This window comes from Astatotilapia calliptera, chromosome 1 (assembly GCF_900246225.1).
Source record: "Astatotilapia calliptera chromosome 1, fAstCal1.2, whole genome shotgun sequence".
NCBI classification, from domain to species: Eukaryota; Metazoa; Chordata; class Actinopteri; order Cichliformes; family Cichlidae; genus Astatotilapia; species Astatotilapia calliptera.
The window spans coordinates 27,647,391-27,673,580 of record NC_039302.1 but is presented as its reverse complement, the minus strand read 5'-3'; the positions used below and the strand labels follow the sequence as shown (position 1 = coordinate 27,673,580).

The 26,190-nt window shown below is 38.1% G+C and overlaps 1 protein-coding gene across 7 annotated transcripts in view; it reads right to left on the bottom strand.

Moving 5' to 3' along the window:
* unc13c (unc-13 homolog C (C. elegans)) overlaps positions 1 to 26,190 on the bottom strand; it is a 187,602-nt gene that overhangs the window by 34,813 nt on the left and 126,599 nt on the right. For all 7 annotated transcript variants that reach the window (XM_026172660.1, XM_026172653.1, XM_026172669.1 and 4 more), the window contains 6 exons: positions 25,892 to 26,048; positions 25,412 to 25,480; positions 16,577 to 16,666; positions 15,661 to 15,789; positions 9,199 to 9,332; positions 7,169 to 7,254 (listed from right to left, as the gene is read on the bottom strand). In XM_026172660.1, coding sequence (XP_026028445.1) covers positions 7,169 to 7,254; positions 9,199 to 9,332; positions 15,661 to 15,789; positions 16,577 to 16,666; positions 25,412 to 25,480; positions 25,892 to 26,048 — 665 coding nt within the window. The remainder of the gene's footprint in view (positions 1 to 7,168; positions 7,255 to 9,198; positions 9,333 to 15,660; positions 15,790 to 16,576; positions 16,667 to 25,411; positions 25,481 to 25,891; positions 26,049 to 26,190) is intronic.

Sequence of the window (26,190 nt, the reverse complement as noted above, 5' to 3'; positions counted from 1 at the left end):
GCATACGCACACAAGGACACACACACGCATACAGACACAGATAGATAGACCAATGAAGCAGGATATTCCGGCCCACCTCCTTCAGGGTGTCTCTGTCATCCACCCTGCCAGTTTTATGGGCCTTCTTATATAAACAGGTTACTCTGATATACTTCCATTTGTCTGAATGAGACAGCTGAGCAGAAACCTGAATTGGCTCAAAGAAATCACCTCTTCTCTACCACCTCATCAAAACACGGTACATGCAGGAACAGTGCATGTGTTCATACACATATGTATGCAGCTTAAAATAGACCTACAGGACCAATTTGGTCACTTGTCTACAGTTTCTGCTATTACACATGCAACTTTCAAATAGCACTGTAGGTGGTATTGGACATAGCAAAATGTAAAAAACTTCCTGAATAGTATTCTTACACAATGAATGTGAAACTTTAAGAGGACTTTTCTTACCATGCCATACCATGAATTGTGACCAATATTGTGATATTTAACATATTTAGTCATGACTGTGAAATGGAGTGATGAAGCAGAAAGGTGATTTAAGGGACTTTAAACTTGGCATGGCTGTTGGCGCCAGGTGGGCTGGTTTGAGTATTTCAGAAATTGCTGTTTTATTGCAGTTTTGCATAATCATCTTTAGGGTTTGCAGAGAATTGTTTAAAAAAGAGAAAATATCCACTGAGTGCCAGTTTACTACTCGGAAAATGCCTTGTTGATACCAAAGATAAAAGAAAAATGGCTAGACTGCTTTGAGCTGATAGGAACACTGCAATAACTCAGATAACCACTCGTACAACCAAGATTTGTGGAAGAACATCTCTGAACATGAGGCATGAAACCTTAAAAAGGATGGATACCAGACTACATTGGGTGCTATAAAAAAAAAGAAAGAAATTGAGCCTGCAATTCACACAGGCTGATCAAAATAGGAAACTGGAACTGAAACTAGAAAAATGCTGACAGGTCTGCCGAGCATCGATTGCTGCTGCAACATTGCGATGGTAGGGTAACAATTTGGTGTAAAGAATGTGAAAGCATGGATCCATCCTGCCAGATATCAACAGTTCAGACTGCTGCTGGTTGGTGTAATGGTGTCGAGAATATTTTTTTGGTACACTTTGGACCCCAGATTACCCGTGGCACACAATGTATAAACATTGTAGCTTGAGTATTGTTGCTGACCATTTCTATCCATTTATGACCACAGTCACTAAACTGTAGCTATTGTTACTGATCATTATCATTGCTATTAAAGGTCCCTAAAAAGCCTCCAGTTGATCCAAAATGTTACTATCAAGGACTAGAAAGATAGACCGTATTTCTCCCATATTAGCTTCTCTTCATTAGCTCCCTGGTAAATCCAGAACTGAATTTTAAATTCTTCTACTCACACACAAAGTTTTGAAAATAAGTCAAAATATGCATGGGAATAATCACGCCCCATTATCCCTTAAACACCTCATAATATCATACTATGGCAAAAGAGCACTTCACTCTCAGACTGCAGGCTTACTTGTGGTTTCTAGAGTTTCTAATGTCACAATGGCCGGCAGTTCTTCCAGACACCAGGGCCCTCTCCTGTGGAATCAGCACCCAGTTTGGATTCAGGAGACAGACACCTTGTCTATCTTTAATATGAGGCGTAAGGCTTTCTTTTTTGATAAAGCTTATAGCAGGCTGGATCAGGTGACCCTAAAACATTCCCTAGGTATACTGCTATAGGCTCAAACTGTTGCAAGAACTCACGTGATGCACTGAGAACTTTGTGAGTTTTCACTCACCACATGTTTATATATCACTGCAGCATGTCATGAAATCATTGTCTAGTCTGTGTGTGAATGAAGACCAAAAGGGGGTCCAAGCTGACACCAGCAAGATGTTCCTAATATAGTGACCAGTGAATATATTTCATTTTATTATTCCCAAGAAAATGTTTCGCAAGTTTACATGCAAACCCTTTAAGATGTAGCTTAAAAGTGTATGCAAACTTTCCAAGTTTTGTACTGTTTTACAATCAGTAAAGTAGTAAAGCATCTCGCATGATTTTGGGTGTGTGTGCTTCTGCTACACCATTATGTGGTTTATGAGCTGTAAAATGCTCCCTCATTTAACTACTAACCTCTCTCCACCAATCCAAACCCAGAGCTCCAACTACTAGCCGATCCAACAAAAAAGTGAGCAATAATTCATACAAAGTGCTCCTTTGAGGAACATGACAGTCATTTCCTCCTCCTGGCATGTGTCGCTGTGGGCATGCAGTGATGTAATGACAAGAAGAGACACGAGGAGGCAAAGTAGGGGAAAAGGGTTCAGGCTCAAGGAGCGAGAAAGAGGGTATGTGTGACTGAGTGCATCCGTGATGCTCGTCTCTTTTTGTAACACTGACTCCACTGGGCAAATCGAGCACGCACACACAAACACACATGCTGCCCAAACCTGCTGTGACAGCAGTCAGTAACACCCCAGGTGGTCACATGCCCAGCTGCCCTGACTCAGATATCCTCACATACAAACACAAAGCCCCAACTGCTCTCACTGTCTCTGTTGCATTATTGATTTGCTTAAGTACATATATTATCAAGGAAGTGTAAACACACGAGATGTTTTTATATATTATAGAATTTTATTGACTCTCTTTAAGTTATTGGTTTAATATCTAAGAAGAACAAATATAATAATTATACATTATTTTGACCTTTAATGTACACTAATGAAAATGATATTTTCTTATCTTTGTCATGTTTGAAGTACATTTGCTGTTTATTGTTACAGTTTTCAATTTCCTTAAGTTAGGTATTGCAGAACTAAATCCTGCACAGGTAACAGTACAACATGTCACCAAGCTGGATTGTGTGAAAAATATTCAAATTGAATGTACTTCAAGTACAAACAGATAAACAGGTTCAAGAAGTTCTGCATTGCCAAATGATGAAATAAAGAATAACTTTCAAATTGTTTTCTTACTTCAGGGCACAGGAAGTAGCAACATCCTATATAAGACAGAGGGTGGAGGAAGTCTGAGGCTATACAAGTATGCGATGCTTTCATAAGTATGACGTACTTATGAAAGCATACGTATGTGATAGAGGCTACTCAGCATTTACTGACACCTAATATGTTATGAGTATGACCACTACTAAAGTTACTGTGGAAATTTGAATTAAAAAAATATGATTAAAGTATAAATTTGTGTGTTTATGAAAGTCTCAGTTCACATAACCCTGAAATCTTTGTACTCTGTGCTCTTTAACCTCACCATAGAAACCCCCCCCCCCCCACACACACACACACACACACACTCTGCACCTGTCACAGTATATTAAATATAAAATGGACAATGACATGAATTCTGTAGCCTTACCTGACAAAAAAAAATATCAAAACTACAACCCTCTCAATGTAGAATATACAGTATATGCTTTGTGTGTGTGTGTGTGTGTGTGTGTGTGTGTGTGTGTGTGTGTGTGTGTGTGTGTGTGTGTGTGTAAGAAATACTGCAGTTTGCAGTGTCTTCACCATGACACCTGGTTGCTATAGCAACTTAAGAAGGCTTAGTACAGAGGAAGCAGCAGGTATATGCTGAGTAGATGAGAATAAATTGTCAATAAGCTCTTTGGTGCTCCTGAGCTTTGCGTCTTCAGCACAGTCTGAAGAGCATTTCTAGTGTTTAAACCTCAATCACATCACCCAGCCTGCTTGCCTTCATCAAAGTAACAAATGTGTCTTCTGTCATATTTAATTCAGCACAGATGTGGCTCAGATGTTCAGCTTGGACCAGGCAAAATATGCATGTTTAAAAAAAAAAAACCCCACTGCAACATCAATGTAAATGATAAATCAGGGTCGCAGTCGATAAAGAGAATCTCATAATATTTGTATATTAATATGAGGTGCAAACCATTTGACATCATTTTCTAAATGCTGCTGGACATTTTATCTTCTCTGCCTAAATAAAGTATGCATAAATCAAATAAATCAAATCAGATAAGCTGTGTCCTACATAGTCACAAACAATCATTTTGTTCATAGAAATAATGAGTTGAATGACATGAAGTGATTAGATAAGTAAGATGAATTTGGTAAACTTAAGAGTAGCATCTGTTGGGGGAGCGTGATTTCTGTGTGAAAAAAAAAAAGCTCAAAAACATTCATTGCTTTTCAGAGACGTGACTTTGGCAAACTTTATCTAAGTTAGACTTCAGAGCAGAAATCCACAAAAACTCAGAACCAAGGGTGACACCCTGCTGAGTCCTTATGTGCAAACACACTGACACGAAACTATCTTAACACTTGTTCACAACCCCACTCTTCATTAACGCCTTTCTGTATTCCGCCTCCCACCATATATCCTGTGGGGATTGATCCAGAAGCCACCAACCTCAAAAACCAGCCTCCAGGTGGCATTTACTGCCTTTTGGGAGGAGAGCTAGAAAACACGTGGGCAGGAATTAAAGACAAAACCCACATAAAACAGGGAACATCTGTTTTCGTACTGGTAGAATATATCAGAGATTTATGACCTGATCACTGCAACTCTCTGGGGAAAAAAAGACTTAACTTGTATTGCAAAATCTATATTAAACCACCAAAGCATACAGAAAAACAAATACTAGTTTCATTTTGCAGTACTACACAGCTGCAACAGTTTACACTCTTTTTGGTTCGTCCACAATTACAGTTAATAAATAATCTCATGAAACTGCAAAATGTCATTTTTCATACCTTTACAGTGCATGTCAGTCTGGTGGCCCTTTTTCCAACACCTTCCAGTTTATTGTGTAATATAATAAGTTAAATACAGTGTTTATTTGGCCAAAACAAGGACATGCTGTAAAAAATAGAGATGCAGAATTACTTGAAATTTAATATTGATCATGATTTTGGATTCCCAGAAATGAACATGATTGTGCAATATTGAACATGCATGCTAGAGAGCAAAGCGAAAGCAAATAAACCTCTCTCTTAATCTCTGCCTGACAACAAGACTGAATGATGGTGCTGCAAGCTGTTCCTTGTAGCACACAGCTTGAGGTTTCCTGGACTAGTCATTGCGAGCAAGCAACACTACATTATATAGACAACAAGAATCAAATATTTGGCACAGCAGATGGTAAAGTTCATCCATCCGTGTTTGGAAATAGTTTGGATATACTTAGGGCAATTGTTTTTAAACCAAGAAGTCATGCGGAAAGTGCTGAAAGGATAACTAAGTTGCTCTATTGCCCGAAAGAACATCACAAACTGCAGTACGATGAATGCATGGAGACCAAGAAAAACAACGCAGTGGTTGTTAATGTCAATCATCCAACATCATGACATCATGACACCCAAGAAAGACAGAATCTACAGCACGTCAGAATCCAGTTCACCAAGATGTACTAAAATTATCAACACAGTCTTATTAGCTAAAGATACATGTCCAGTAAACAAAATGACTATGCAAATGTCACAGAGGAAACACAGTCAAATCTCACAGGTGTCCAGCACTTTTCTCTGAGTGCTATTCACATCAATCATGCAAGTGATTGTAGTGAAAGACTTTATTTTGCCTCTTGAGCATATGGGTCAAGTGAATAAACGTTAGTAACAATGTAAAAGTGAAAAAAAGACCTGTTGATTTACCATTGTGTTTTTAATTTTTCTTCTAAGTTAGGTGCACTCAAGTTAGGTGAATAAAGAGGACAAAAAAGCATACTTTTTTATTTCTTAAAATCGGCAACTGTGGCAGCATCTCGTGATCTGCATTTTGGTTAAAATAATCATAATAATAATCATGTAGCCCTAGTAGAAAGAATACGTTAGAAAAAACTCCAGCACACACTTGCATGTTCTGTATCTTTAAATATTTTAAACTGTTTGACTTACAATCAGTAAGATATAAGACATCCTTTTATCCCAAGGGAAAATTAATTTCTGAATTTAACCCATCTTAGAAGTAATGCGTTGCCACTCTGCAGTGCCTAGGGACTAAAGCCAGTGCCTTGGTCAAGGGCACAGTGAAAATACCAACCTCTTTAGGGCCAGTTTTTGGCAAATGCCAGCTAGATACCCTCACCAATGGTGTGCCAAAGAGGATGAAGAAATAGTCTGTCATTGCTCCTATTCCTCATGAAAAGGTCTGGCACGATAGATCAATGTGCCTCACACATTGTTAAAAAAATGTTTGCCTCACACTGCAGTAACAGCTGATGCTAACACCATAGACTCGAAACATACACTGATTCCTGCATAACCTGACTTTTTCAAAATCATTTTTAAACTAGAGATTCGGTTGCTGATACTGGTGAGCAGGTATGACTAACCAGGGTACTGACTTTCCCTCCAAACAGGTCAATATTGTCCCTACGGCATTCACTTATATTACAGTTAATATTGTATGTGCACAGTTGTGTCAAGAGTTTCTGTGACGTAGAATTCAGTATTGAGAAACAATGATCCTAAATCTGACATTAAGATGTCACTGATGCTGCGTGTAAGCAAATACAAACATTTTCATATTGATTTAAATATTGGCCAGTTACTCCAATTTTACATGCTTGGGTTTTACATACTGCGATAGTTCTACCTCGAGCAGAAAGTTGCTCATATTTACTCATGTGGCATTACACCAAATCATAATCTTGCCTAGGGCGCTAAAAGTGGGCCTCGAACTTACTACTGCTTACTGAAATTTGCCATTAGCCAGGGACTCTTACTCCAAATGTTGCAAACTGCAGTAACACTGGGGCATCATAAATACTTTTCTTTGTTTTTTTTAAGGCGGCGACTGAACGACGGAGGTAATTAAATAAAGAGACACAAAACCTGAGCATCTCACTTGTCTTTGATTGTGCAATTGATCAAATGCTTATCTTGCTTAAAAGAAGTTCCAGTTTCACTACAGTGATCAATAGAATGAAAGAAAGCAAGCATAATCTAGATAGGCAGTAGCGCTGACCACAGCCAGGCACAGGTGATAAACAGTGAGACACCAACCGATAAACATCACTTACATAGACAGGCATAAAACACAGTAACACTCTGAACTTTTGACTGCAGAAAGCAACACAAAGGTCAGTTATTGTTCTTCACCAAGACTCAGTCAGTTCATATCATTTGTCTTAATCTTCCACTCGGTCACTTATATACGCATGCCCTCATGCAAAATTATCTGATGAGCACTGACCTTCCATTGCATACTTCATATCTAGGGCAAAGAGACTCCACATGATTTCAGCGCTGATCTTGCCCGCATTCAGCTCCTGCGGAAACCTGTTGGAATTCAAACGGATTTCAATCAGACTCATTTCCGTACAATGACACGCTCGAGTGGCTGGTCTGATGGCCATCCCAGGTCTCTAACGAATGACTTAACAGATGTGGTAGAAGACATCTCATAATCTAATAACCCCCCGCTATTTCCAAACCTAGTTGAATTGGGGCGGAAATGAGTTGTATGTGCGTGCCTTAAAGATGAGAAAAAGTGCACAAGGAAATGACAAAGTGAAAGAGAGAGAATGAAGGTGGCAACGCATTTGGGAAGTAATCTTCTATTTTGAATGCCTATAGATTTTCAGTCAAAGCTTGAACATGAGATGTCAATGGTTTAATTATCTGTATCTTCAGACAGTGAAGGGAGGACATTTATAGATGGCGGAGCCTTGGTTTGAGAAAGGTCAATTTATCTGGAAATGTTTTACTTTTGCTCCAGGCCGCCTTGTTTCTAACAACAAACTCATTTGTCCGACAATTTCTATTGGAGCAGTAATCATCTGCTCAGCTTGGACACTCCTGCAGAGAAGCAATGCTGAAGTGCACTTACTCACATACACAAAAACTCTGCTGTTCTCCTTTTCCCAACCTCAGGTCTTTTTATTGAGGTAAGGAGCCAAGTCCAAAAGGCTGATTCATTGCACCCAGCGAAGAAGAAAAGTGAACAGAATCCCTGAAACAATTGCACTTTCATCTCTATCACTCTAAGAATCTTTGTTTCTATCTCAGTTATTCCTCAGCCTTGTCATGCAACCAGATGGTGTACTGTAGGTAGGCCAGATAATGAAACCCTCTGTGGTGAAGATGAGCATAATATGTTCTGCCACAGTCTTACTTCTATTTGGTGAAATAAATGGTTTATGCATGAGGTGTTTCTGGGGATATTGCTATGCTTATGCTTTTAAAAACAACTGCAGCATCCACGTTTTCCCCCAATCATAAAATGTATTATTTTAAATTAGTTTAAATCCGTGAAATTTTCAAGGCTAGTTTCATCATGTAAATATTCTCAACACAGTGCGACAGACTAACACTTTTCTCCCTATGGCTGCAGCGGCTCCTATTTAAAGGCAACAAGTCCCCTCCTGGATTTATCATGAAAAAGCATCTGAGTTGCTGTCACTCTGGAAGTTGACCAGGGGAATGTGGAGGCATTAGGCATGAATATTGCAAATCTATCATTAGACAGTGTAGGAGAGAAAGCTCAGGGCATAAACAGAGTCTTAATAAGCATCGTAAATCAGCAAGAAGAAGGAGAAAACAAAAAGTGGGAGGCATTTGAGCAGATATGTATGAGCGAGGCAGAAAGAGGGAAATATATTTAATCTTATTTTCTTTAAAGGCAAATGACACTCTCTTTCCTTTAGGTCATGAAATTTGTTTATTTTATAAACTACAGTACTGTAGTATTGTGTAGTTTTGAGTCACCCTGCATTTCTTCAGCGTGCCAAGAAAAAACTTATTTTGCCCCTTTCTGATTTCTTCTTCTTCTATATGTTATTATATAAATAATAATAAAATACATGTAAAATATTATATTAAATTGCTTATTTTTACACAAAGAAAACCTGAGCAATTAGAAAATGCAGTGTTCAAAATATTGTTTAATTTATTAATAAATTAACTGACATTAACCTTTTTGTTTGGAGAGCTAAGTATAATTTTCGTAGCCACACCCAGGGATAACTGCATCCAGACCTAATGAATCGAGAAAACATTTCGAAAAAATGTGGGGAAGAGATCTCAAAAAGTAGCACATCATGCCACAACATAAAGAATAGAAAAACTGTAAACCTCACTATGTGAAAGTTTATTTGTCACAACATGCATTTTTCAGGATGGCCCTTTATCGCATGTTATGGTTAGAATCATAAAATATAAGGCTCATCGGTGTATATGCAAGGAAATGAAAATGCATATATTGTCAAGTAAAGAGATACATACTGGTTAATGACAGGGGTGTAAGCTGTCCGGTCTTCATCAATCACAGAGACCATCAGAGTGATGAGTTTTGGCCAGAAGTCCAGGTTTTTTATCGATGGACCCTGTTCCTCCCTGGGAAGGTCTTGCTTCCGGCTCTAAAGGAAAAATTGAAAGTTAAGGTAGAGGCTGAAGCATTTTTATAATGAAATTTCAACAAGACAAAACACAAAAAAAACTCTTTTTACTTTATAATGACCTAATGTTCTATTTATATGTTCTCTTTTCAGCATCAGCAGTGAACAGCTTTGATAATGAATGGGAACCTAACACGACTAGTATATGCTCTTTTTCTAAAAAAAAAAAAAAAGTAACTAAATCTGTTTCATTGCTGTTCTCCTAATGTAAAGTGAAGTTTTGCTGCTAGGCAACAAAGAAGATGGCTGTGAGACATGCAGTGTATTTGTCTTAGATCCAAACAAAGACACGGTAAATTAAGGTGTTTTTCTGATTGTAAATGAGTTTTACATTTTACAGTGGGTAATAGCATGAGAGTTGTTAAATGAAGAGTGGCAGGCATCCCAAAGTGCTCAGCAGGGTAACCAAATCGTTTTACTCTGTGCTCATGTTATGCAGAAAATAATGATGATAATAATATTAAATAAATAAGTGTGCTCTGTGTTCAGCATGAAATAAGACTGCATTGGCTTATCCCACGAGAGGTAGATTATTAACTGAACTAATTATAATAAACACACATTTCTGAGTTTTTTCTGGCTTCACTGCACACAGTGACATTATTGCACTGTGTTTCAGACAGCATGTCTCCACACTGAGTTTCTTCCACCCACAGGTTTCTGGGAGCTGGAGGATAAAATTACAATGGCTATAACCATAAGTAACAAGGTGTGTTGGTAAATCAAGGACAGCAACCTTTCAGTTTCAATATCTAATGTGTGTCCATGCAAATGTGAGTCAAAGTCCACTGCATAAATCTCTTGCTATACTGGGGAGAAAGGTGTTGAATCCAAACCTCTCACTGACTCTGCCATCTGTTCACACCACACTGCGTGCGTCCACACTGATCTCTAGTCACCAAGTAATTGTCCCTGTCGTGCCCTTTATCATAAACAGGTTTTATAGAAAATCAGCAAGAAAACAGCAAAACACTCCTGAGTTTCCAAATTGACAAAAACATACACACACTGAGAGAACTGCATCGTACGCACAAACGATTAAACACCCACGCACAACAATGACAATGAAAAATCTAACCCAGTACTGTGGACATGCACTCCCGATAGGAAGCCATGCACATTCCAACAACTTGCATGCATGACTAAAGCAAAAATGTCTTTCTGATGAAAAGAAAATTTTGTTAAAAAATGAAAATGTTCAGATTAGTCGCTGAATAATTTAGGTTGAATTATTTAACAATCTTCTACATATTGACTTTGGGGTGCAGCACAAAAAGGAGTGCTCTGGAAACATGTGATGAGTCCATAAATCCTCAATACAGTCTTCCCTACAATAATCAACTTGTTTCTAATAATGAATTTTCTCCTTTTAAAGAAATATAAGTCACATGGTGTCGGTATGTCCCACTGACACTGCATTTGGGAAGAATCGTACTAAGATTAGACTATTACTTCTTCAATGAAAGCTTCTATCGTACTGATTATATCCATCCACGTAGTGACACATCTGTCATGGCAACAGTGCGATTGGTCTCAGTCCTATTTCTTCACATATGTATGGTTGCACAGGACCCCTTGGTATCACATTTTTAGTACGCCGAGTACCCTTATTTTTCAGTATACAGGGTTATTGTTGTGAATATGTTTATTTTAACCCAACCACTATATTTTCCAAATCTAAAGAATATATTTTGTTTACTAAGCCTAGTGGATGAAACGAGTGAAATCAAAAGCAACTAATTTAAAATGAAACAAATTGCAGCTTTGTGGTCTGATGATTGGTGTTGTTATTTATGCCACTCCATCTGTCTACTTTTACACTTTTGAAAACGATTATTATAAACAACAGGTTCAACTTCATAATGGCCATCCAAATAATGTCTACAGGTGCACATAATACGTAATATTTTTTTAAACAACTGCAATTTTTCAATAAACAATTATGAAAATAATAATTGGTTATATTTATGATAAACATGAATATAATCAAAGATTTACTAATGATTAACCAATCAGTAAGAAAAAAAGCATAAAAATTAATCAGAATCACGCTGTTTTGGTTGATCTATTAATGATGTTACTGAACTGAGCACATGCTGTTCTGTGTTCATTTGTACAAAGACTCCATTTACACCATGATCTATATAAGATGGCTATGAATGAGAAGTGAAACTAGGCCGGTCAGTGTGATCAGAAATTAAGACAAACAATGACAATGGCAGATGCACTAAGTCAAATTTATTTGGATAAAGAAGCAATTTCTGAGTTCAAACAAAGCTACCTTAAACAGACCAGCAATCCTTATTGGCCTCTATCTGTACTTTGGTAGAATACTGATGCTCACTTCAATGAGAAAGGCAATGGTTTAATGTGAGAGGCCTGAACCATTGGGGAGACATGCCACTATGTATTGGAAGGTAAATTTTTGTTAAATTGGAAACATGAATAATAAAACACATGTCTCTGCAGGTAGTGAGTTAGCTATGCAAAGCCTATCTGTGTGTGTATTTGTGTGTGCAAAAGTATATGCATATACGAAGGACACTGAAGGTTGTGTCATCCCTGCTAAATCTGATGTGGTATGCAGCAAGCTAAAATGTTGTGTGTATTCCCTTTGTTTATTGGTATTCACTTCAAGTAGGTACAAAAATCCACTGTAACAAATCCATTGTCAAACGTGATTAAGAAACTTCTGTCATTTTTATCTTATTTTTATTTTTTTTTACTACGCACCCATGGGTTTGACTCCCAGTTTCAGTAGGAAGTCAATATGACAGTGAGCTAAGAGTCCAGTGCAGTTTCTCTACTTCTGCTGCACGGGGTAGTGGGAGCATAGCATAAATATTGATAGCCGTGTATAATTCCTCTAGGGGGTAGCCAGTGGTTTATGTTTATTGTTTAGCTCCTGCAATTCCCATGCAGAAGAAATAAGCATTAGCATACCACTGGCTCCTCATCAATTCTCGCAATGTGACACAAATTACAGAGCCTCTGATTGAAGGATGTTCCCAGAGAATGTGATCAAATTCCCAAGAGAACGAGCTGCGGGTGGAACTGAAACTGCTTCCACGCATTTTAAGGCACAGTGAGAAATGGTTGTGTGTTTAATGCGTTGGTGAAAAATACATTTAAGGACACCGATTCTGAAAACGAAAAGCATCTTTTTCTTAAATACCCCTTTGTGTTTTGTTGGCAAATATGTGATAATGAAGGTAATGTAGCTACCTATCAAATCACTTTGAGAGGCTTGCTAGATAAGTGGCGGAGTGCTGTAGCTTCTCCTTTGTTCCTGTTGCACACAATCATTGAATCCTTTCCTCCCCATACAACACCAAACCGCTTCTGTTCATTTGTCTTCTTGTGCATTAGCATTTGCATTGGCATGTGCATGCGTGCGTACATATGTGCATTATTTAAGATGCATGCGCATGTTACCAGATATTTCTAGTGTGTGCACCATCACTGCTGCTCCACATTCCTCCATAGTGGATAAACCTTTTCTGTGATTTCTTTGCCCTCCCTCCAATTCCCCTTCATCTTGCTTTTCAAAATCCTCCCTTTACTGCCAGGATTTAAGAAACAGTTAAGCTAGATTCCCTCAGCCCCTCCTCCCCCGAGTCATTTTACACCCAGGCAGAAGCAGAAAGCTTTGTTGTCGTGTTATGCAAGATTCCTCGTTGTGGCTGGGATATTTCTCTGCTTGCCTGGCCACTGTGTCAGCTCTTGTGTCACCACACTCAGTCACTGTTAGCAACTGGAGAACTGGGGTCTGAGATGTGTTCTATCTGCTGGGCCAAAGGCTACCTGGTGTATGTGAACATAATTTATAATCACAGTGAGGTTTACTTTGGGGTGAAGTGCATGCCTTTTTTTCTCTGCCACCGAAGAAACATTGATAGAGAGGCTGTCTACTGCGAAACTGGTGGACGAAGACGTAATTAGCACCAAGTGTCTATCTCACCGGTTTGGTAATTGCTTACAACCCCTAAGGCTGTTTAAACAAAGGAAACTTATTATTCAACTTTTGAGCAGATTGCACCCTATTACGACCTAAAAAGACATTATCTTCTGTGATGTAAAGGCCATTCTCCCTGGGAAGTAAACCGTAAAATAATCAGCGGAGCTGCCTGTTGACTGATTATTTACTCAGGCGAGGCCAAAGCACAAGTAAACTATCACGCGGAAGTGAGTCTGGAAGAGCCAAACATAATGCAGGACTTGGTGAAGCTACTTTTTGAATACGTAAACAGGTGAATCTGTCAGTTCTCAATATAAAAATGCTGCTCATAGTACTAATAATACTGCATAGTATTTTATATGAATAGTAGTATGATATCATAGTTTCACACAAAAAAACCATCATTCAGAATGAACCTTGTTTTTGTGGTACTATATTATCTGCGGCGACACCTGAGAAAAAAAATCTTCAAAACAGTTGACAAACTTTGTTTTTGTTTTGTTTTTTTACATAAGGAAAGATCTTCCAGACGGTTGGGTGCTTTATACGGCTGTTTTCCACCTACAGCTTCCTTTTCAAGGCTGAAGTCTTTTATACAACGTCTGCAATAGACACTGTGTACATTTTATTGTCTGATAAATGTCTGTGGGGGATATATAGACTATTGATTTCCAGCCATGCGGGATTGAATATACTTTCCACCATTGTCACACATCAGTACAAAGCAAAATAAAGCTGAAAAGGAGACCATAGTGTCACCTTTATTATAGGCTGGAGGTTTTACCTGATAAAGCTGTGCTGTCAGATAGATGCCAACACTTGACAGACCACGTTTTTAAAAGAAAGTTTTTAACTTGAAATTAAATGATTCCGAATTAATAACCACGTTAAATGTTATTGTTACTATTGCTTCTACAGTACTTTTCACACTGATGTCAGTAAAACTCAATTAAGTACCAGTTATCTAGTTATTGGTGTGTGCCTTGCTAGTTAATTAGCAGATGTTGAGTTGCTAGTTTGTAAATTACGAATGACTGCATGAACTGTGAGTTGTTCTCATTAACATTTAGGAGCTGTTGCTCAGACTGTGTTTACTCGTCAAATCAAGAAATTGGGAAAATATTACATTAAAAAGTCATTATGATAACAATAGGCACATTAAATTTTTATTACAGTACTTGTCATTACCCTGTGTGTACCATCTATAAAAACACATCGTCTTTGCAGAAATTGTCTTTTTTCTCCTGTGAATGGGCCACCATCAGAGAGGTTATAGTTTTCAAGCCCAGGGAGGCCAAAGTAACCACAACCATAATAAAATAAATAAAACATTACAGAGCTGAACAGGTGGCAAGCAAATCCCATTCCAGAATTCTAGTGAACAAATGTGTTTTAAAACTGCTGTTTAGGAAGGAGGAAAATTGGAAAGTGTTCACTGACCCTAGTGTTTCTCCTGCAGCAGGTCTACACACAAACTGCTGTTATATAACTGCACAGGTCTGCAGATGCCCTGCACATGAACCGTGCTGTGATTAAGCCACCTGACCCTCTTTTTTTTCTTCTTTTCTGAATTAAACAATCCATGCATAACTACATTACTGTACCCAACCTTTACTTTAGCTGTTTACATATAACTTAATATCAAATCACAACAGCAGTCGCCTCTGTGCGGCTTTATATTGTAAGGTAGAGACCCTACAATAATACAGACAAAGCTACAGTGAAGCTGGAGGATGGACGCTAACTTTTTTCCACTCGATAAAAGTTACATGAAGGTTCCCGATGGTTGTGGACAAATGCAATAGCATGGCAGGATGCTGTAAACGGACCAAACTTCAGTCAGGAGAACAACTGAGATAATCCATCCACAATACGAGGTTAGTCATTAATATACTGCAACAACATGGGAATAGAGGAGCTGCGAGAGAATTCAACATTAATGAATCAAGAGTACGGAAGTGGAGGAAGCAAGAAGAATGAGTTGAGTAAAGTTTGACTTCTCTGACTGTTTTGTTTCGCTTCATGCACCTTATAATCCGTGCGCCTTATGGTTCGAATAATACGGTACCTATCTTTCTTTCACTGTATCACAAGCTAACTTTAGCCAATAACATGTCTGAGGAGCTTCAAAAGTAAGCAGTCAGTGTAGTATAAACAAGTGTATAGTTAGCAAGCCATTGAAGATTACTAGTACACAGCTTGAGACCTAGCATGAAGCGTTCTCATGTGCGTTCTCTCACTTTGCGCAAAGCATCTGATTTTGTTGTTTAGGAATGTTTAAGTTTAAAAGTGCAGGCCTTAGTGTCATTAAAAGAGATACAAGCCAGTTACCTGATCAAGGAGCTGGTTGTATAGCTCATGACAATTATCAAAGATGTATTTATAGGTGGAGTCTAGACAGGCTTTGACACAGTCCTTCACCACCATACTGGCTCTTGGTGGACTCTGGAGTTCTTGCACCTGCAAACACACAGAAATACATACAGTGTTTAAAAAGTATGCCTTCACATTCAAACATCCTAGGTTTGTTAGCAGTCCATTCAACATGAAAATCATCCAGATCATAGACATAATGCTAGCAACCCTAATCAACACCTTATCACTTGTGCAAAAAAGGGCAACCTACTCTATGTACTATATATAGTAACTGACATGTAAGTGAACTAGCATTTAGGTACATGTGCAGTGTATCACATACTAACACAGGGGCTCCACTGTTTGAGCAGCGGTGCATACTGTATACACAGTGAGGCTCAGCATGGCTATGGCACAGAATGAAAGCTTTGGTAACCTAAAGTGACAGTTTTCATTCCTTTGCTCGCAGCTGCCATCTTAGCTATGCCTCAGTGCGCTAGCACTACAACCCGACTCCCACAAAGAACGTCGGATGGAGCCGTGCTTTTCATATACCAGGAGACAAGTCAGCATACTCTTGGGGTTGAAGGAGGTAGAGGAAACAACCATAGCTGTTTATTGATGAATGAAGTTTAACACAACTCCACTGCTTTAGCCTCAACTCATGTGGTTGTGTAACAATAAATGGTTTGGTTTTTAAGTAGTAGAAGGTTTAAGGAGTAGAAAGTGAAAATTCTAATGTATATCAGAGGTATGCAAAGTGCTCCGTTATCATTTAGTGCAAGTTTATGTCTCTTTTAGTTTTTTCTTCAATTACATCCTTGTGTTCCCCTTTCACCCCTCAGCTTGTCCACTGCCCATCCACCCTTCACTGTCACACATAAAAACACACCTTCATCCTGAAGAACGTGATGCTGGTCAGCAGATCAACAGTAGATTTCAGATCTTGGAGACGCTCTGGGTTTCCCGCAGGGAAATTATCCTGATTTAAAACAGAGAGAAAAATTACATAAGGAGAGAGGACATCTTGTTGGAAGCAGCCTTGTAACGTCACACACCTCCGACTACCACGTCATATCGCTTAGGCCAAATATTAAAATTGATTACAGAGCAATACCCAGCAATCATAACAAAATGACTGTCTGTCTAATCGTTTAGTGGACAAGGGAGGTCTCTGCTGATGAAAACCTCTATTTCAGGGCCATGAAGTCATCAGGCAGTGCAAAGCACCGTGACGGAGAGCATATAAAGCCCTGACAGCTCAGAAGAAAGGCATCGCTGGCCCATACATTATCCTACTTCTCCTACTCTCTCAGTGCTCTAATAAAATTTTGCTTGTTTTCAATCCGTCCTCTTCCTTGTCGATGAATGCACATGGGAGACTCAGGAAGTAGAGCCAAATCTTAACGCCGCCTTTAGGCTCGACAGCACAAGCGCAGGAGGGGATTTTTATGCTAGACGACCAACAGAGGCAAAACTCGTCTGACATCTTAACGATGTCAACAGCATACAGAATTTGATTGGGTTTCCAAGAATACACACAATAGACAATTGAGGTTTTTAAAAAGAAATGTTAAACACAACCCAGAGGCAGGTCTCGAATCTATCCAACAGAAAATGCAGATGACCTGTTAATGTTTCACAGTCAGTCTGCAGTCTACCGAGACATTGCAGTATATTTCTCTAGACCCGTGATTAACAGGAAAAGTCAATTTTAGTGGTGAAAGTGTAGACCCCAATAAACAAAGCTTGACACACATTTTGCATAAGCAAATGTAGATCACGTATTCTATATTTGGCTGCTGAAGTGGGAAAAATAGAGAAGAGAGAATCAGTAGAGGCTGTTTCTTCTTCAGATAAAACGCTGTTTGTGTTGCTGCCTTTTATATGAACAATACAGTTCTTTGAGGGATTCATCATTTCTCTCTAGATAAAAGATTCCATTCAGTTTACATTTCAAAATGAAATTTATCCAGTTGCCAAGGGACTTCTTTTTTTAGAGTTATTGGGAAAATACATGGTCATCAGTCACTTTCTTTGCCTTCTTTCTTCTACTTATGTAGCCTTGAAACACAACATTTGTACCTATGAAACAACTGCTCTATACTGTAGTGTCACCATAGCCTTGAAACTTGGTGTGTCCGTATGTACTCAGACCACACAACAACAGCTCAGTATGTGCTTTAGTTGTTATGTGTTGGTACTGAGTAAAACTAAAAGACTGCAATAGGATTTGTTGTTAAAACAAAGGTAATCCACTGAGGCTGATGAATTTCTCAATTAACATTTAACCTAATCTGTGGTTTCTTATTTTAACAAAAGAGGCAATAACAACCCTTGGTATGAGAAGAAAATCATCTCAGAAAGAACTTAAACTGCACTCCAGAAATGTTCAATTTTCACTATTGCCAGTCTGCCTTTCAGTGATAATGGAGGTCTGATCCATTGCTGAGTTATACAATTAAATTTCATATTGCATTTAGGGAATATTTTAAATGTATTAATTCCAGCAGTTTCCTCAACTTAAAATTGTAATATAGGTGTGTAATTATGGTGACTAATGTCAAGTAAAATCAAGTGCTTGTTGACATTCACTTTAGCAGCTGTACAGAACATAGCATCTACATTCAAATATTATGACCTCACCTACCAATCTAATTTGATATCTGACAGCCAGTTTTGAATGCAGCTGGCATGTTTTTACAAAAAAAGGACTTTATTACTGATTACACCTGTGTAAGGCGGGGGATTTCTAAAAAGCGGGCTACTTTAAACAGCTCAAAATGGCCCATACTTGTCAATTAGTGTTACAAAGTACAAGATGTTAAATTCTAATCTGCAAAATCACTCATTTATTACTGTTCAAGTGCTGCTGCTCTTAACTTCAGGTCTTTCTAACAGGAGCAACAGTGGTGGTGTAAGAATTTTGTCTAGCTCAACCTCTGACTATGCTTGAAAACACAATGCTGCAACTAAGAGCTCATCAACAGAAAAACAAAGTGAAAAGAAAGGAGAAAAAAGATTTATTGTCCACAAATAGACAAGCATACTAAAAGTCTAAGCATTCATCTCTGCTCCAGGAAGAAAGACATAAGCATTGCCTTACAAAGATGACAGAAAGTCCATTATGAGATGAAATGAGGAGTGAATGATGCTGATTAGCTTTTAGTTCTTTGTCTTTGCTCTAGTGTATACTGAAAATTATGTTGGGCCAGTGCTTACAATTAGTGCAAAATTCCAAAACACTACCTGCTTAACACATAAAAAGAAAAGTTAGAGCAAGCCTACCATTTACAGCATGAACTGTTTACAATTTCAGCTCAGACGCTGTAAACAATACCCTGTACACTGTACGACTGATGTTAGGAAAGGCTCGAATATTCCACAGACAGTGAACAGTTACACTGATTTTACATGTGTCTGTTCTTTGGATACCCCCCAAAAAACATTTTTCCTGCTCTCCCTGTCACAGCAGCATGTTAAGTTTCCATTAAATTCAAGTTATTAAATTCCTCCAGTCTATTTTTCTAAACTGGTGACCTGCCAAGCACCACTACTTTAGGTAATACCCAGACTATAGACAAGTACCTCACACAATCCTACTTAAAAAAAAAAAAGAAAATTCAAATGTTTATTTTTGCCAGGTATGGAATGGAGCAAGTCCAGCTAATCAAAAGCAGTCATGTACTGTTGAGTGCTGGAACACATCATGGGAGCTTTGAACTGGAAACAATACACTCTGACCATGAAGACATGTGGTATGCACCTCTACTTTTGCATGCCTATTGCTATAAGGTATAAATACTGCATTTAGGGGTTGCATATTAGATTTTATACACCTTTTAGATTTTCAAAGGCCTAACTTAACCTCCAATAAAAGTAGTTTTTAGTTGTTTTGCTGTTTCAAGTAGACTGAGGTTTATGCTGTAATATACTGAACTTGTTTTTTTTTCCTGAGTATGTCAAATTTATAAGAGACCCCAAAAAGAACCAGAGAACAGTGGTTAGATTATATTTCTCATCTGACCTGAAAATGCCTTGAGCGACCCAAGGACAAGCTGAAAGGGATGTCTGGACTAACTTATTTAGTCTGCTGCCACTGTGACCCACCTCTGGATGAGCAGCAGAAAATAGAAGAAAGTACTTCTAAGCCCTTTCTACACAATAAATCCAGCCAAGGTTATGAACATTGAACGCCAGTATCTTATTCATTCCACTTTAGTTCGTTCTGTGCCCTTTCAATAAATAAATATAGTTGTCAAAGAAGTTTCTTATTCTCTGCATTCTGTGAAAGGTGACACTAGCTCTTTTCTTCAGCTTGGATTTTTTACACTTTCTGCCATAAATTTCAAAGGGCTGGCTCTGGATTAAGCAGGTTCTGCTCTGGAAAGAACAAGATTACTCTAAATGCGCGCAACAATGCAGGCGTAGCTTTTGTTTTCTGAAAGTTTGCTTCACAAGCTTTGAAATTATGTTCGGGTGCTATGTGGGAATCATATAAGGGTAATGTTTGAATAAATGCAAATGCTTTAACAAAATCTTGTTGGTATTAACTGTTAAGCATTTATTTTTTGTTTTGTTCATTTGATGCTTTATCCAATCCATAAAAAAGGTGTTAGTAAAGAAAGCTGACGTAGTAGTGCTGTGGAAAGCTACAGGTGCATTATTAGATTTTTTTCCCACAGGTTTTGGAAGCAGAAAGAAAAAACTGCTGTTTGCATGAAGTTCTACTATACAGAGCTTCATTTTGAGACTATATGACAAGACTTAGTGTTGCTCACTGAACAAACATCACTTTATATCAAACTGCCCAAACTCAGCCCACATCGTGCTCTAAATGCTGAATTTTTATGCACGACCCAGTGAACCCCAGTGAAATCCCAGCTGGGACAGACTGGCCATATGAGGTGTCACCGTGTATCAGGAGTATCAGACTAAAGTTGAAGGGGAAGAAATGCATATGTAGCAAAATGTAGAGTGGCACTTGCAACCTGGCTCCCTCACTGCTGATTCAAGTCCTCTGTTTTACAAAAGCAAACTCGATCTCCCTCAGAATGACATTATAGGGAAATCCATACTGTGAGCAGGCGGAGAAGCCAGATCTGAATCTTATTACTGTCCAATAGTGGCAGGCGGGCTCTGTGGGATGGCTTCAGAAAGTGAGAGAATGAAAGAGAAGGTATAAACTGTGTGTGGATGTGTGTGCATGAACCACTGGTCTGTGGCAGGTTTGACAAGAGAGCAGCAGGGCAGTGCTGGCAGGTGAAGCCAGTGCGATATACTGTGACTTCTCTCAGTGAACGTGTCATTGCCAGATGACCAGGCCATCTGAAAATAAGAGAGGCCATCTCTCCTACACTTAACTCTCTCTCCTTCTCTGTCTACCACCCATACTTTTCATTCGTCATCTGTTACTCCTTCCCGCTCTTTCCAAATTCATCTCATTCCTTCCAAATGTCTCCCTCTTTGTCCAAATCCTTTCTCCTCCAACTCCTTCTCTGCTTCTTTCATCCACTTCTCTTTCCAAATCCTCGCGATCCCTCCCTCACTGTTTGCAACTTCATTCTCCATTTACCGTTTAGGCGCACACTGCTGCTTTTCGGGTGTGTCTTTAATCACATGTGGCTTCACACTGATGGCTATGGCAAAGAACAGGGGGACTGAAGCAATCACCCACTTAACGACACATTGCCTTTTGTGTTACATTAAAGGTGAGTGGGTCATCTTTCAGCTACAGTTCACTGTTTCCTGCCTCCAGCTAGAGAGAAGCGTGGAACTGCATGCTCTCAGGTGCATACCTGTGTGTGCATGGCAGTATAGCGGGCTTGTATGCAAATATATTAAATAGACAGAGAAAAAGCGGGAGAAAAATATGTGTTTATATTGTATATCTGGAGGTGAGCAAATCTACATGCACAGGGTATGGAGGGTAAGGAAAATGGTGAAAAAAATGAGTGCGTGACTAAGTATGTGGTATGTAGCAGGACGAGCTCTTCTAGGATTGCTCTGAAAGATTATATGCTGGAATTTAGAATTTTAATTTAAAATATGAAATAATTTGCATCCAGATAATAGTCTCAGGACAACTGAAGAATTACTCTCTTTTTGTATCAACATTTCTTAAAATGCACATCTCATGACGATACATAAAAAAAATTAGGATGTCTTGGATACACAATGATGCAAAACCACTAGCTGAAGACATTTTTATTTAGAAAAGCATTTGATTAATTTCTTCTTATGCTGTTTTTATAGTTTTATTGTTTTACATTGTTTTTATTTACTGTTATATTGTTTTTATATTCCCATTTCCTGTGTTGTAAAGCACTTTGTGATTTTTATCTGTGAAAAGCGCTTTATAAATAAATTTTACTTACTTACTAGACTGTCAAACTAACTATATTCATATTTATATTGATTAAAACCATTATATCAAAAATTAAACATTAATATTGTTTAAACACCCATACAATGATACTACAAACAACTGTGTAACTGTTGTCTTTGCACACTTTCATACAGTTATTGTTCAAACCACTCTCTATCGGCATGACCTGGTAGTAACAGTTTTGTTAATTTGACAATAAAAACAGCACATAATCAACAAGTTATAGAATAATTTAAGTTACATTACTATTGCAAATAATTCATTGTAATTTTCTATGATATATACCAGGATAAATATAACTTGATAAGGTGAAAAATAGGTGAACTATATGGTCATCATGGTGATACTGAACAGCTAAAATACATAAATGGAGAATTATCATAAAACAATCATAACATGATCTATTACAGTGGGACTGAGAGAATTAACTATTGAAGGAAGAAGTCATGATAGTCCCAGAGTTTCAGAAATTATGTGTACAACAGCATTTCTGATATTCACTGTCTTTGAGCTCCTAATTCACTAAGTAATTAAAAGTAACATATTATAAAACTAATGCAGACATTGTGTTGCAGATCTTGGGACACATTCATTGAGATTTGTTAAATTGCAACGTATTATACATTTGGAATATGGTTAACAATATATCTGTTTTTCTTTATTTACCTATATAAATATTGGTTTTTGCATGCACGTAATTTTATACACAATATATTTTTCTACTTCAGTAGTCAGTGATACATCTATCACTGGGGAGAAAACAGCATAAAGCAGAAGCAAGACAACATGCCAGTGAGGTCATAGAGACGTGTAATAATGTATAACGGTGAGAGCAGTTTACATCAAACGCGTTCATGCTATGGCTTTAACAAGTCAACCAGGAAATTTTTACATAAAGCAGGACAATCAGGCTCACAGAAAGAAGCTGCCTGATGTGCATTGTTCAGGAACAAGGTCCAGGCAAATGACCCTGATGTATGAACCCATATCACAAAATAAATAGGCGCACAAGTGTTACCTCCACTGGGCTCATATAGTGAAATGATATTTCCCACCATGTGCAACAGACAAAATATTAGAAGCACGTTTCCCGAGACCAGAACAGTTCAACACTAGGGTCACTATACTATAGATCTGAATCGATATCTCTATACCATAGTATTAATAAAACTGATAACATCTACAAAGATTTATTACAGGACACTTTAAAGGACTGAACTAGCTTGCACGCGTAACAGACATTTACAGTATTGCCTCATGGTACAACATTTTGATAAATCGTAACTTTGATTGCCAGTAAGGCAATCTGATTGTTCCTTTAGAAAACATAATTAGTAGGTTGTTCTTTTCTGCAGTCTGTCCCTTGCTGCTAAACTGTATAGTTAATTTAATGAAGAAGTTTCTGACGCTGGACACTGCAGATGAACCATCAAAGGAAAAAGGAAGAAGACATGATTGCCTCATTAATTAAGAGCCCAGTTTAGGATTTAGCACTTATGAAATACCTTTGTTCTTTATAACAGTAACAATAAATTCATATTTGTCTGCAGATTATAGTCTGTGGGTAGAAAAAAAAATGGAGCTAACAGCCTACTTTATAGATATTTTCAGGATGTCCATTACCAGAGGCAGAGTGCTGGGCACTCTTTACTGGATCTCTTTATTGCACTAAGTGGACCACTATTTTTGAGATGATGGCCTCTTGACATTGTGGGCTGATTACTGATGTTTATGTGCCTGGATCTACCAGGGGCTGAGAAAACTGCAAAAACTGAGAGGCCATGTTTTTGTACATTTGATGCAACAATTTTGTTAATTATGGCATCAACAATGAATGCCATAATGCCTATGTCTAAATATAGACAATGTATATCTATAATTATTCTTTTCCGGATCATGCTTTTTAGGTTTTCCCTTCTTTTAGCACAGCTTCATACTATTAATATTGTACATAGTCCACTTGGTAAATGTCATCCTTGGCATGACATTACAACATTTACCAATGACATTTACCGCACCTTAAGCCCCAATATTTTGCGCATTTAACACCTTTGCACTTGGGATTAAGATCCATCTAAGAAGGAACCGTATCCAAGAAAAAGAAGAATCCACATGCATTTGGCATTAGCAACAAAGTGTCACTGTGCCACACTAGATAGTCAAAGGAGAATGTAATCCAAACAAAGGTGACTCCATCTGGAATTTGTGATGTAATGGGTACTTAGACCATCTTTACGGCAATAAGGAACATAGAAAAGAAAATGCCAAGTGATGAATAATATTGAGACAGACTCACTATTCTCAGAATATTTGCCTTACTCCCCGTCCTTGTATCCAGAAGGCAGTTGTCTGCTCCCTAGAGTGTTTTGTCCTTCAACCGTATCACTCCTTTGTTTTACCTGTGTATGTCTAAGTCTTTGATCTTGCCACCCCCAGGGCTGTCTTCCAGACCCTTGATGTTTTTACCTTTTGTATCTATTTAACACCTATAGGTATCCCACTGCCCCTGTCATCTTCTTGTGCTTCTGTATAAACAGTATGATTTCTCAGAGGTTTTGGGTCAGCTTACCTTCCAAGACTGACATTCTGTGCTGGTAAGCCTAGCGTATGCTTAAATACTTTAATAAACATTCCAACACAGCAAACTCTTAAGAAACAGAATTGATTTTTACATTTTTAACACATGTAGCTTTCTTTGTAAAAAAAAAAAAAAAGAAAAAGAAACAAAGAAAGAAAAAAAAATTTAATGCAATGGCAGTGTATTAGATGAGAGACATATATTACCATCCAACAAATACACTCCCTGGTTGCTCCATTAGATATATCTGTTCAATAATTAGTTAATACAAATACCTAATCAGCCAATTAGATAGCAGCAACTGCATTAAGGGATGTAGACATAGACAAGATAACCTGCTGAAGCTGAATTGAGCAACAGAAGGGGGAAGAATGGTGATTCATGTAACTTTTTACGTGACGTGTTGAAAGTGTCAGATAGGCTGGTCTGAGTATTTCAGAAACTGCTGATTTTCCCACACAATCCTATCATGCCAATTTCTGCTGTGACATTCAGATGGTAGAGCCAGAATCTTTTATCAACAGTTAACTTTGGACGCCTTAATACCAACCAAGCACCACAAACATCACAGCAAAAGCGGGTTAACCCCAGTAGTAGACAGGTATACTTAATAAAATGCCTGATGTGCATATGTACATATGTAAAACAAGCAGATATCAAACTGTCAAACATTACCAACGTCATATTTTTGTACTGACAGATGCCACATAAACATGACTACACACAAACACACACACCACATGTAAAAATCTAATACATACCCGATATTTGGAGAGGTCGATCCTCAACGAGTTGTGCAGCTGGTCCAGTAATTTGACAAATTTCTCCCTCTGCAAGGACAGAATTGTATAATTCAGTTTGAAGCATCACCTCAAAAGTATTGTGCCTAAACATTTCTTACACTGCATGGTGTGGAGCATATCTTCGCCCTAGTAATTTAGTTTTATTTGCTGGAACAAGATTTTGTCATTTTGCAATATTGCCAGCGTCAGCTTGCTGGCTAAAAATATTATATGATGCCTTACAACATTAACTTCTGAGATGTTGCTGATTTTATACAAAACTTATCTTCCACTAGAACTATTAAAAACAAATAGTGAAGTCAACAGTTCAATATCAGCTTGTAGAAAAGTAAAACATGTCACTTAAGTCTGACTGTTGCCAATAGAAATTACATTTTTTTATGAACACTATATTACACTACGGTTGGCAGACAGCAAGAAAGTATTATGTGTACTTACCCCAAAGTTAGAGGCAGCAAATCGGTCTGAAGCAGAGGCAGTGGTTGTGGTGGTGGTAGTGGGATGGGCGAAGTAGGAATTGATATTAGCAAGCAGGTTGCTCATTACTGCTGGCACCCCAGGACACATGTATTTGGCGGACAGACAAGAGAAATGCCTGCAGAGGAGAATAAACAGCTATTATCCTACAACAAGTGGTTGAGAGAGTAAGAAAAAAAGGCATGATTTCTTCACAAGGGAACATAAAACAATTACATGAAAAAGTACAACTTAAGATCCCACATCAACTGGGCAATTTC